General features: G+C 39.7%; 1 protein-coding gene across 1 annotated transcript in view; it reads left to right on the top strand.

Moving 5' to 3' along the window:
- Nucleotides 1-13,145, top strand: part of DOCK4 (dedicator of cytokinesis 4) — a 397,824-nt gene that overhangs the window by 171,774 nt on the left and 212,905 nt on the right. Inside the window, exons 6-7 of the mRNA XM_054692564.1 lie at nucleotides 3,994-4,142; nucleotides 8,173-8,257. Of these exons, the coding sequence (XP_054548539.1) occupies nucleotides 3,994-4,142; nucleotides 8,173-8,257 (234 nt within the window). The remainder of the gene's footprint in view (nucleotides 1-3,993; nucleotides 4,143-8,172; nucleotides 8,258-13,145) is intronic.

Here is a 13,145-nt window from a genome sequence, read left to right as displayed (position 1 = left end):
GACTACAAAGGAAATGAAGATTTCCTTTTTAGATTTAAAAAAATTTATGTTGGAAAGAATACAAGATCAAATTATTATTTTACTTAACACTGTGCATGTCACTAACATGGAAACAAAACTATTTGAAATCTTCAAGCCACTGCTTCCTAAATACCCACCAAAAGAGTTATAAAATGTTAGTGTGTCATCCATTAGTTCAGCTAAAGCACCAGCACTTTCCTTTTATGTCACTTTTTGTGAGGAACAAAGTTGAATTTCCTCTTGATTCTGCTATTTCTAGCCATTTTTACCTGCTTTTGAGGTTGTGAGCATCTATTTTGGGGACATATTTCTTGGCTTGAAAAATCCGTGTGTTGTAAGCACTGGGAGTAACCTCTTCACCTCCTAGTATCCTGAGTAATGGAGACAGAGAGGGAATTCTTTAAAAATTTTCCTGGATACTGAAATGGTAGTCTGTGATATTAGGAACAAATAGGAAGTTTAACCTGGAGATACCAGGTTTTTGACCTTGAGGATGGGACTGACTTGGTATATTGAACCTTTTGGTTTCTCTTTTCCTGATGTAAATGTGTTGTGTGTATATTTTGGTTCAAGTTCATCACACTTAGTGTATTGTGGTACTGTTCATTTTCTTTTCTAACAGTTTAAGGCAATTAGCTTCTCCCCTGGAAGATGTTTGATAAGAGCAATAATGTCTTGAGAATTATAAGCATTATATGAGATATACTTAATGTATGTAGATTCTTTAGCACAAAGCACGTGCCAAATACTTGAGAAATGCTAGCTGTTCTTTTCAATAACTTTGCCGAGGACCAAATAATGTTCTTTAAAATAGCACTTAATAAAATATCAGTGCTATAAATGCAAAAGGTTTAAGAGAAATATAGCAACCATCTTTTACTGGGTCTTCTTGCGCAGGCCTTTGGCTGGGTATTTTACATCTCTCCTCCCTGGGGCCCTGCCCATTAATTTTTATTCCCAAATCTTATCAGACAATCCATCTGCTAAGGAGGAATGCCTGAGTCTAAATCTTGTATCTGCTGCTTCAAAACCTATGCTCTCTTCATTTTGAGGCAAATGATAATTTACCTATTTTCTAAAATACTGAAATACAATGAATTTTTTGCTACATTTCTGAAATATTGAAAAAATTATTAGATGTTATATTTCAAGTGTTTAATATTGTACCCTGGTGTTTTACTTAACATTAAATCAAAAGCCTTTTCCATATTTCTGAGTCATTCTTATAACTATCTAATTTTAAAATCCTTTTAAAAAAATCATTTTGACTAGCTATCAAATCAGGCATGACTGATTTCTTTTTTTAAGATTTATTATTTATGCACAGAAAAACTGCAGTATAGGCCAGAAGTGCGGGGGGTAAGAGGATTCGCCAGAGACAGAGTGGGGAGCAGAACTGGCAGATCTACTGAAATACATTGCTGAGGGGAGCACTGGCCCAGACAGGAGAGGTTGCTGTCTAACCCCATTGCTGTGGGTTAGCTCCCTAGCCGGGAATCGAACTCAGGCCATCACAGTGGCCCTTCATGGTAGTAGTGCTGAGACTTAACCCCTAGGCCACCAGGGAAGCTCCCATGTCTGTTTTCATGGGTTTACTCATCAGGGTTTCCAGGGTTCCTGTCACCTCTTCCCTAAAGGGGAAGGTGACCAGTTGGTTTTCATTTTTACAAAGGATTCTGCTTCCTTCCTTCTCATCTCAGTGTTCTCTTAAACTTAAGACTAAGAGGTGATGTCTCAGACCATCTTGCTGTACACATGCAGTGCATCACCCCAAGGGCAGGAAGGTGATTTCACCAGTGTTAGTTGGTGAGGGAGCTGGTTCTCTCCTCCGTGGTGTGATACTTGACTTATTTAATATCTTCTTTTTGTAATTTCTTTTACTCTAGTAGTCCTTTTCTTCTGACTACTGAATTTGTCAAGTTTTTCCTGATCTTTCCTGCTTATTTTTTTATTACCTAAGCAGAATACGCCTCTCAAAGTCTACCAAAACTAAGTCCTATAAATCAAGGTATTCATGCATGCATTCATTCATTCATCTCCAGCTATTGGGGTCATACAAGGCAGACAAAGCCACTATGGGTTGCTTAGAGCTACATGGAGAAAACAGACAGTGAGCAATGAATGTCAAGATAATTATTTTACAGTGCTTTTGTAATGACTTGGCTGGGAATGTATAAGATGAATGAAAAGTGAAAAGTTGTAGAATATTGCTCAATAGAGGGCTTAGGAGTTGAGAGGAGAGCAAGCTTGTATCTCAGAGATCAGGGATGGCATTATGGGGCATGCCTCTTATTCATCTGACACTGCATATGCACAGTGCATGACAATGCTTCAGGACACCAAGTATCGATAAAACAGAAGACACATCACTACTTTTTAAAGTGAAAATATTATGACTGAGCGTATTTACCCATCACTCAGAATTTCATATTTCTGGCAATTCATTGCTGTTGAGAACTTTAAATGAATAATTATCTCTCTACTTCCTTATTGCTATTAATAGTGGTAGTCTACTAATAATTTTTATAGAAATTAAACATAGCTTTATGGTTTAGAAAGATGAATGGTAAATATTTGTAGAGGGTTTTCCCTAAATGATTCTGGTAATATATAGAATTAGGTATTAGTAGAGAATAATATTTGTAATGGGCTTCTTTTTTTTTTTTTTAAAGATTTATTTATTGATTGATTGATTGATACATACAAGCACTGGGTACAGTTAGAAGCGCGGGAGGGAGAGAGAATTCACCAGAGCCAGAGCGGGGAGCAGAGGACTGAAGTACACTGCTGAGGGGAGCAGCGGGCGGCAGGAGAGGTCTGCGCGCCATGTGGGACCCTCCTCCCGAGGCCGGGGAGCAGCCGGGGATTGAACCGGCGCTGCAGAGACTGCCGGCAGCTTCCCAACCCAGCGCTCAACCGCTGCGCCACCGGGGAGGCCCTGTAATGGGCTTCTTTAGGATCAAGTTCATAACAGTAACAGTGTTAGTAACAGATAATAATTATAATTATTATGGGCCAAGCATTATTCTCAGAGTCTTAGTATAGTAACTCATTAATAATCCTTACTACTACCTCATGAGGTCGGTTGTTTGATATCCATTCTACTCTGACACCAGATAAGAAAATAAGTACTAAGAGGTTGGTAAGTTACTGAAGATTTTTCTGTCAGTGGAGAACAACATTGGAATTCAGACTTAAGAAGCTTGGTTCTCAAATCTGTGTTCTAGGAAAATAGGATTGTCCCTGTTTATCAGATAACATATTAATGTGCCAAGTCTATAAAACTAGTGAGTGGCAAAACCAGAATTTGAATCCAGGAGTTTAACCTGTCTTCTTTCCACTAAGCCCCATTTCTTAATGAATTTCACAGGCTATTACCTTAAAAAAGTAAAAAAAAAAATCATTTTTTAAGGTCTAAGTCCTGACCAAATAATAGTAACAAAAATTCATCAGTGAAATGAATTTGAGAGTCTTCTGTGCCCTCAGCTTCTGATGGCTCATATAATAAAGCAGTAAGATCCAAATGCAAGAAATAATTAGAAAACTGCTCTTCCCATTGAGTTGACTTTAATTGTATGCAGCTGTGGTTTAGAAATGGGAGAAAAGAACGTGAGCCAGAATCATCAGGGAAGATGTCCCAAGGCAGGTGGAAGTCAGGCAGTCAGGTAGAGCTAAAGAAAGGAGCAATCAGGTAGAAAGGGGGGGCAGAGTAAAGCAGGGAGACCAGACTAAACTCTGGGTGTCATGAAGACACTGGAAAACAGTGTTAGTGTTGGGGAGTCTGAGATATGAAGTTGGATTCTTGGACGGAGAGCAGCATTGTGAAACTGAAGCAGTGAGTGCATTTGAGGCTAGTCTGCTCGTGGAGAACCTGTACAGAATGACAAACCCAGAGTGGGCTTTTCCTCTGTAGTGATGCCACCACTCCATATGGAAACTGACCGCAGAATGTCCACATTTCCTCGTTCCTAGAGAAATGAAGGGGATCTCTTTCACCGCCTGTGGCACATCATGAATGAAATCCTGGACCTGCGGCGGCAGGTGCTGGTGGGCCACCTGACCCACGACCGCATGAAGGACGTGAAGCGCCACATCACCGCCCGCCTGGACTGGGGCAACGAGTGAGTACCAGCCAGCTCAGGTGGCTGAACCCCAAGGCTGGCCACGAGAGGGTGAACCTGTATGTGGGAACAGCACTGAAAGATACCGTTTGGGGCTGGTCCGGTTTCCCCCTTTTGGGGTTGTATGCTGATGTTCGTTGATGAGGCTGAGACCCCCATCCTCAGGGGCTTGTGTGGCAGCTGGGCATTGTTGACTCATGGGGCTCTGCGTGGGCCGAAGGCATGCCTGTGCTCACAGAATATGAAGTGTTCACAGGATTAATCAGATATGACTTCTGCTCATATAGGCCTTGTTTTCAAATGGGCTTTATGTTTGGCAGGTGTATTTGCCTGTGATGTATTCCTCTTTGGTAGTGTGGTAATAGGTTGTCATTGTCATCCAGAGGAAAAGGTTAATGAGAACAGCTTCTGTCAAATCTCAGGACAGGTGCGCCGATGGGGCCTGTCATGATCACTGTGATTCAGCCAGTTTATATATTAGCCACTTTGAGGAGATTTTGGCGAAAACTCAATAAAAAGCTGTTCTTGACCAAGATTAACTTTCAAATAAAACTGTAAGTGACTAAAATAACAGCCAACTACTTTAAATAGTGAGTGCAATCGCTGAAAGCTCTGATCAAGGCTGAGTCTGTACTAAGGGTGGATGTTCATATGTGGGTAAGAAATTAGAAAAAGCCTGCTTGGACTGTGATCCTGGACTTGTGTAGTCTTGGGCTTATGAAAGGTAAGTTGTCCTTCAAGATGGCCAGATCTCCCTTCCTTTCCTCTCCCCGAGTTCCTGTTTGCTGCTTGGACCTTCAAAGGATCTTAGGAAGACAGAAGTAGAGCAGACAGAAAGTTAAGAAGTCACCACGGATAAATTTACCTCTTAATGTGTCTGGAAAACTCGATTTGAATCTAGACTGCTGCTCCCTCTAAATTACCAGAAGTTCCTTTATTAGAAGCCAGTTTTGATTCCTGCCATGGGGTTATATACTCCAGGTACCGACCTACTCATACATTTTAAACTTCCACCTCACTCACAGCATGCTTGGCATTTTGTTGAGTAAAATCCACCATTTATGCTTTCACAGTGAATCAGTAAAGTAACCCGATTTCATAAACAAGTGCAAGATACTGTGCAAGAAACTACATTTTTAAGACATAAGACAAATATGTAAGTCCTTCCTGACTGTTGCTTTACCTGGTGGTGGAGGAAGTTGAACTGGAGGAGATCCTGGCACTCTTCTGGCTCCAAGCAGTGTGAATCTAAGCTCATAGCATTTCCTGAGAGAAAATGTTTGCTAGTCATGTGCACTGAGTCTTGCCATCTGACCTGGGTTAGTGCCATGAGGATGGAGCTGCAGGAGCTAGAATGTGACCCATGCTGCGCACCTCTCATGTGTCTCTTATTATTTTGAGAAAAACTTGTTTTTCGCCGAGCTGTACTAGCTCTTAGTCATTATGCTGGCCCTTATTTGAAGGACTGGCTGGGCGTAGGAAGAAAGTTCGATGAAATTAGCTTATCCAAAATATAGAGGAAGGAAAAAAATGGTATTTTTTCAGTTTTAGGAAGAAAAGTGATGACAGAAGGAAAAGAAAGGAAAGGAAGGAAAAAAATTAATTATGACTGAATCATGACTCAGCTTTGACTCATGCAAGTTCATGCTTGTACTTTGGGCAGTTCTGAGGCAAATTTGTGAAACATTGATGCATGAAAATAAGCAAATAATTCATTTGGGTCATCCTTAAATTCATGAATTTTATGATTTCTTCTGTTTTCTTTGACCCCTTATTTAAAAATGACTTAGAGGTTATAGATTATGCACTTACCTTACTTCTGTAAATATAAATTGGTGTTATCATTGAACAGTGTTAAATGGAAAGCAAATTTAGATTATTCTCTTGCTTATGAAACTAGATCAAATTGTCCTACAAAATTGTCTGTCAACATATAGATCACTAGATGAACATAAATTAAGAGTATTTTCAATGTCAAGTGATAAAACAAACTGGAAGAGTTGTAAAGAAAAGCCCTCTGGATGTAGGATGCTATGGAGGAAGAGAAGGTGGAGATAATCTATCTAGTAGGCTAACAGGGCCATCAAAACAAATCTCCCTGGAAGTCTCAGACAGTTAAAATAATGGTGAATGTTTCTGTTCCCAGTGGAGTTCTGTGCTGTTCTCTGACTCTCCTGCTAAGATTATGTGATAGGGAGAATCAGTTCCGTTCTCTTTCTTGAAGTCACAGAATAGTTTAGGGGCTGAGTGGATGTAAACCTTGTTCTTCCTTTCTCTCTACTGGCATCCTGTATCCTTTGTGCTCTCTTGGCATCTTGTCCCTCCCCTTTTTGTCACATTTCTTCTTATTTTTAAAGCACTGTCTCAGAAGTTTATCCTAAGAAACCTCAAACAGTAGGAGGTTTATCCTCAGGGCATACCTAGAAATGAACAAAACAAAATTGAAACAGATAAAACTTCACACAGCTAGGACTCTAGGAAGCCTACAAAAATAGAACAAAGCCTTATGAGAGAAAGAGGCTTGGAATTGGCAGGTTCTTGGACAGAAAGGCCCTGGAAGCCTCTGGACCCCACACCTACTCCAGCACTTCTGCAGCTGAAGTTCATCTTTACTCACTCTGTCTGCAGTGACTCAGAGCAGCTGTCCTTCAAGTAGCTTTTCTTCCTTATGCCACATGGCTAATGTCTGAATTTCCAGGGTTCAAATTCTCAAAGACAGAATCTCATTGACCACCTACATCTATTCTTTCCTGTTTAGACTGAGGGTTTTATACCAGTCATGCATAAACTGCTGGCCAGTCCATGGATTACTTGTCCTTAGAACATGTGCCTACCTGTCGGCCAGTTGGCTGTGGTTCAGGAAGGGGAGATGATCAGATGACTAGATTGCTCTGGCTTGTAGTAGGTGCTGAATTAATAAATTCTATTTATGAAAACTTTCATGAGGTTTTTGGGAGGGCATTTAAAATTTTTAAATTTTAAATACAAAAATAAGAAAGCTGTAGTTCTATAACTGGACGTATGGGCTTCCATATTAGGTAGTTTTGATGTTGAAGGGATGCAGAACAGATTATCCTTTGAGAATTAAGCCTGAGACCTGGAGTGTGTGACTGAGGAGGATCTGGTTGTGAGATGGCATCTTGCCATTCATCTACAGAGCATACAAAGGCATGGTGAAATCTTTGGGATGGTCCTGGATGGTTCAGAAGAGGAATAGAATTACACAGCATTGATAACAGTGGTGTGAAGTGGGTGCCCTGGAGAGGAGTATGTTGCCAAGGTTACTGGAGGGAAACTGATAGGTTTCTATTCATTTTCCTCTGTCCATGGTAAGACATCACAGGTCAGTTACCACATTGGAGCCATCTGAGGCTGGATATAGCCTTACTTCTCAGCACAGCAAACCACATGTCAACCACAATGAATCCTGACAGAAGACGTTAAGCCATTTTGCTACTCTGGGCTGAAACTGTGCTGCACCAGTTTCTTTCACCTGCCTTTCCTGATTTTACCACTTTCACAGCCTTCCTTGCCTCTGCCTTTTCTCCCAGAACTCAGCAGGAATGAGTGACTATCATGTCCATGTTGCCAGAGTTGCACATTTGAAATGAAGTAGCTCTGGACATACCTAAGTATTTTGGTGTCAGATCAAATCTTCTTAACTCTTGATTTCTAGGATAAAACTATGTCTAGCTCTAGTTTTAACCTGAGTCCAAAGTGGAAGGGTTTCTATAGTGATGGTTTGTAAGTTGCCAAAAACTTCCACAAACCTCAAACCACTGAGAATGCCAGCCCATGTCCCCTTGATTTGCAAACTATTGTCATCTTTTGTATCTCAGCTTATACTCAGTGTCCAGCCTATTTAACTACTGTGGTAACAGGTAATGTAGGATTAAAAAATATAAGTGAGAGAAGCATGGCAGGTATGTCTAATTTCCAGTAAAAATAGTAAAAAAAATATAAAAATAATTATTTTAAGTATATTTGTTGAGATGACTTTTCTTCCAAACGTCTACAATTTGTTTTCTAGACAACTGGGACTGGACCTAGTGCCGAGGAAAGAGTATGCAATGGTCGATCCGGAGGACATCAGCATCACTGAGCTCTACCGATTGGTAGGTATAGGGAACCCTGACTCACTGCTAATTTTTGGTTTCCATGGTACTTTTCATACTTGTGTGATTTCGTAAGAACAGTATGTTCCGGGTTTAATTTGAAGCAAGTAAAGTGAATTGAGAGTTGAGGTGACTGTGACCCAAGTACAGAACTGAGACACTGTCTCAGAATGACATGATGTTCTCTACTAACCCTCAACATCCAGGTGCTGGGAAGGAAATCCAAACAAGTTTTAAGTTCTTTTGCAAATCTTTCTTCTTTTGCCTAGTTTACTCAAATGTTTTCAAGTCATACATCACTGTTGTTTTAGGACAACACTGTGACTAATGGTATCTAGCCATTGCTCACCAATATCCAGCCATTGCTCTACCTGCCCCTGTTATTAGGATATACACAGACTTTAAGTTTCTTCTCCTTGGTCTTCAGCTGTTGGTCTCGTCCTTCCTGCTATCCCTTCCAGACCCCAGTCCATTCAAAAGCCTGTTAATAACCCTAAGGTAGTTGACTGTTGCCTATCACAGCATCACCATTGACTTGAGTTTTTGTCTGGGTAGATGGTAGGTTAAAATCCAATTGCTTGCTTAGATTCTAGATTCCTGAACTCTGGTTTGGTATACCTTGTGTTAATGATTATATAAAATTGAGCTACTCTCTTGATATTAACTAAAAAATCATCAGTAAGTCCATCAGGGCTTATTTCTGTTTGAGAAAGCTGTTCTTAAAACCTCTGTCACTTTTTCCCTTAATCACTGATCTGTCCAGATATTATATACCTCATCATGTCAATTGGAATAAGTTCTGCCTTTGTAGAGGATTTCCTTCATTTTACATTGCGCTTCTTGAGAGTGATGTTTTATGCTACACACCTTTCTGGAATCACATAGCCAAGCAGAGTATCAGACACTTAGCAGGAATACAACTAAAATTCAAGTGGAAAGGGGCAGGAAAGGAGGAAGGAACAAAATGAGAATATTCCAAATTAAAGAATATTCTTTAATTCATTACGTCTTTGCTTTTATAAACATAAAATCTGTATAATTTGTCAGTGACATCCTCTAATGTGACATCGGGACTCATTCAGTACTATTTTTTGTCTTTTACCTTAAAAAAAAAAAACTCACTCAGTTTGAGATTTATTTTCAGTGCCATGCACTTAATAAGAAGACATTGTTTCTGAGGTCACTGTAGTGTTGTGAAAATACTATATGGCTATATATCCAAAAACTAGATTTGAATTCTATCGTTTTGAATTCCTTCAAGATCAGTTCTGCCATCTTGGACTTATGGCTTAATTTCTCAGAACCTCAGTTTTCTTCATCAGTAAAATTGGGAAGAATTCTTAGGTTTTTTATGAAAGCAAAATTTTAAAAATGTATAAAATGCCTTCCCTTGAGAAATAATGTTTGCAAAATGCTTAAGCAGTCAGTCAATTTTCATTTCTTTCTTATCCTTATTCAGAGAATCAAGGTGGCAAGAATAATTTATACCTTTTCTGTTCAATCTTAAGATCAGATTTGATTGTGTTCAGTGAAACAAATAATAGGAGCTTAGGCATGATTGAAATTTATACTCTCTCACAATATGCAAGTACAGAAATAGGAAGTTCTGGGCTTGTTTGTGGTTTTGTGGTGTCAGAAGTAATGCACTGCCTATCTTTATGCTGTGCAGTACTTGGCTGCTATCATTAAGGATACTTAGGAATACACTATAACTGTGAGAACTCTAACCATTACATCTTTCCAACAGGAGGATAGAGCAAGGTTCCTCTGAGCTGATTCAATTACTTTTAATGGGCCTTCCTGGAAATTCCACACAACACTTGGACTTCCATCTCACATAGTCACATCCCGTATTTAACTCAGGATGTCTCATATTTGAAAAGCAACTAACAATGTCATTTTATTTTATTACATTTGATTTTCTCTAGTTTGGTTTTGTATGCATTGAGTTTTAACTCTGTTCTTTTCACTTAACATCTATGGGATGGCAAATTGATTTCATTTCTTTCAGCTTTCCTATTTGTTAGTGGTATCTGCTGGCGATGCTTATTTGCTAAGATTCTGAGGTCTCATCTGGACTGTGATTTATTAGCAATGACTGCCATTGGAGGGGGCCTCTAGTGTTTTGTAGCTCAAATCCTAAACTAAAGTCTTCAATTTATAGATGAGGATAATAAGACATTGTGACTTGACATGAAAATTTAATTGCTCGTCAGTAGTGGTTGCAGCTTACTGTTTTTAAATCATACAATAGCCAAGAAAAACCTAGATGATTGTAAGCTTAGGAAGAACTTGTTCTCTTTAAAATGACCTGAAGTTCCTATTTATGTCCTCACATTAGCAACGATCAGCTTTCTGTAGCCCTGGTCCTTTCTCTGTGCAACATAAAGTGACTCATTGTATTGACTTCATCTGGGAGCATTGGCAGGCACTGCCACCAACCCCTTCTTGTTTTGGTGATTTAAAGGACCATGACAGGGAGGTGAAATGCCCCAACACAGGGTGTTTAATTAATCACTGCTGCTTCTCTTCCTTTACTACATCTTCTCTGTGTCATATTTGAAACACAGTGTTGCATCTTACTGAGTCCATTTTGCATCATTAGGGAAGAAAGACTGCCTTTGGGCTTTTGGTAGCCTTGTTAGCAGATATTTCTCACCTAATTGTACTCCACTTTGCAGCAAAATGTGCTAAACTCCACAGTATTAACATATGTCCAGTTGGAATGTTTGGTTTAGTGCCAAATTCCACATCTCATTGTTCTATAAATAATGAGAACTTTATTGACTTGATTCTCTGGTATCTTTTTAGGAATCATTTATCATTTTATAAGATGACATTAGGTGATTAGGTGCTTGCTTTGTGATCCTTAGTGGATAAACCAGTTTTTCTCAAGTGGTAATCAGCAGATGTTAGAAAGAGGTGATTTCACTCCCCTGTGGACATTTAGCAATGTCAACAAATTTTTGGTTATCATAACTGGGGATGATGATGGTTCAGGGGCAGAGAGAGAGCCTGCTGGCATCTGGCCAGAGCATCCTACAAAGCTCGGGGCAGCTCAACAACAGAGAATACCCAACCCAACTTGTTAATAGTGCTGATGTTGAGAAATCCTGGTGTAGATGATTTATTCAGTAATTAATGCATTATAGGAAGATTAAAAATTTGCATTACTTAGATAAAGTTTTGGAAAAAGTGTTTTCCTAATCAGGGTCTACTTATACTAGAAGCATGTATAGAATGACTGGTTGGTACCTTTGTAGCAGAAAATAATTTTAGAGATGGTTTTTATCTATTTCAACTACCAAAGTATAGTTTATGAGTGTGAACTGGCCTGTTAAATTTTGTTATCTTAATCATATTTTCAGAGATATTTTTAGCATGTCCCACAAGTGGTAGTTACCAAGAGATGAGCAAGTAATCATAACCTACTTAAGACCAAATCCATCTCAGACCTGCAAGGATATAAGTGAGGAGAGGGGATATTTAAAGGCCAGAGTGTGCCAGTTGTGAGGACCCAGGTCACATATGCAAAGAGCAGAATCAGCCAGGCTCATAAACTGGCATACATGCAAGGACCAAAGGCTGCAAGGCACTAATTATACAAAAGACGCAATAATACATTTTCAGTCAGCTGTGATATGCATCTCTCTGCATATGATCGCAGTCAGTAATTCTCAACCCTCATTGCACATTTGAATCACCCTGGGAGCTTTTAAAGCTTCTGCTGCTTGAGACCCCAGCCCCTAGAAATTCTAATTTAATTATTCTGGAATAGGACCTGGGCATAAGTATTTTTTAAAAGCTCTCTTGGTAGTTTTAAAGTGCAGCCAAGGTTGAGAACCACTGATCTAGATATATTGAATTCTTTGCATGAGAGAGGGAGCTTTTCCCTCAGTTTCAGCGAATGTCATAATTGATGCTCAGAATCTTGTTCTGTTTGAAGTAAAGGCCAAATACCTCCTTGAAGCCTGTTCTTTTCATAAGATCTTTGAATCTGTTCCTGCAGATCTAGCAATTAGGATTCATTCATTTCTTCACAGTAACTTGTGCTATGTTACTCTGAACTTTGAAGTAAATCATTAAATAAGTTAGCAGTTTTGGGGAAAAAGCCTTGTGAGTTAAAAAAGTGTAGTCTTATGAATGTTTGATGCGAAAAGCACAAAACAGAGCAACCTTTCTAGAAAACAAGGCAGACTTATGCTTTTATCTACAGTGAGAATATTTCTTTGCAGGAAGCTTTTTCAGGTAAATATGGTCAACACACACCATAAAGTGCTGAGGTCTACTTTTAAAAACATATAGTTACTTTCCACTTTTATGGAGAGGTGCCCAGTCTACCTGGTGAGTCTATAGTAACTGTAGATGCATTTGATTATCTGCATTTTGTAACCATTTGTTTCCTGAGTCATTCAAGTTAAAAGATAAATGCCTGACCAAATGCTGTTGGTTTTAAGGTGCTGCAATTATCAATTTAGATGGCATGGTGTAGCAGCAAGAAGGCACAGAGCAGGATCTCTATGATCCAAGCAGACAGGAAAAGAGAGTCCTGGAGCCCTCGGTAGCTTTTCAGGCTTTTAATGGGCTTTTTACAAGGAGGCAGGGGAGAGGGGGTGGCAGAGGCTGGCAGGCCTTCCAGCCCCCAGCAAGCAAGTCTTCACTCTTTCTGGGCTCTCTGGCATTCTCTCGTTCTGTTGCTCTTTCTCATTCTCAGCTACCTCTGCGCTACTGCTGGTGTCCCCATGATGCCACCCTTAAAAGCCCAGTCTCAGCCCAGGTGTGCCCATATGCATGCCCACACCCTACTCCACGTGCCCGCCATCAGGCATGCATGTAGGACCACAGGGATCTATCATTAATGCTAATGGTGGAAGGGTGGAAAAGCCTG

The sequence above is a fragment of the Talpa occidentalis genome, unplaced genomic scaffold (assembly GCF_014898055.3).
Source record: "Talpa occidentalis isolate TD23 unplaced genomic scaffold, MPIMG_talOcc4v2.1, whole genome shotgun sequence".
In the NCBI taxonomy this organism is placed as follows: domain Eukaryota; kingdom Metazoa; phylum Chordata; class Mammalia; order Eulipotyphla; family Talpidae; genus Talpa; species Talpa occidentalis.
Note: the sequence above shows the minus strand (reverse complement) of the source record. Positions and strands in the feature narration are given on the sequence as shown.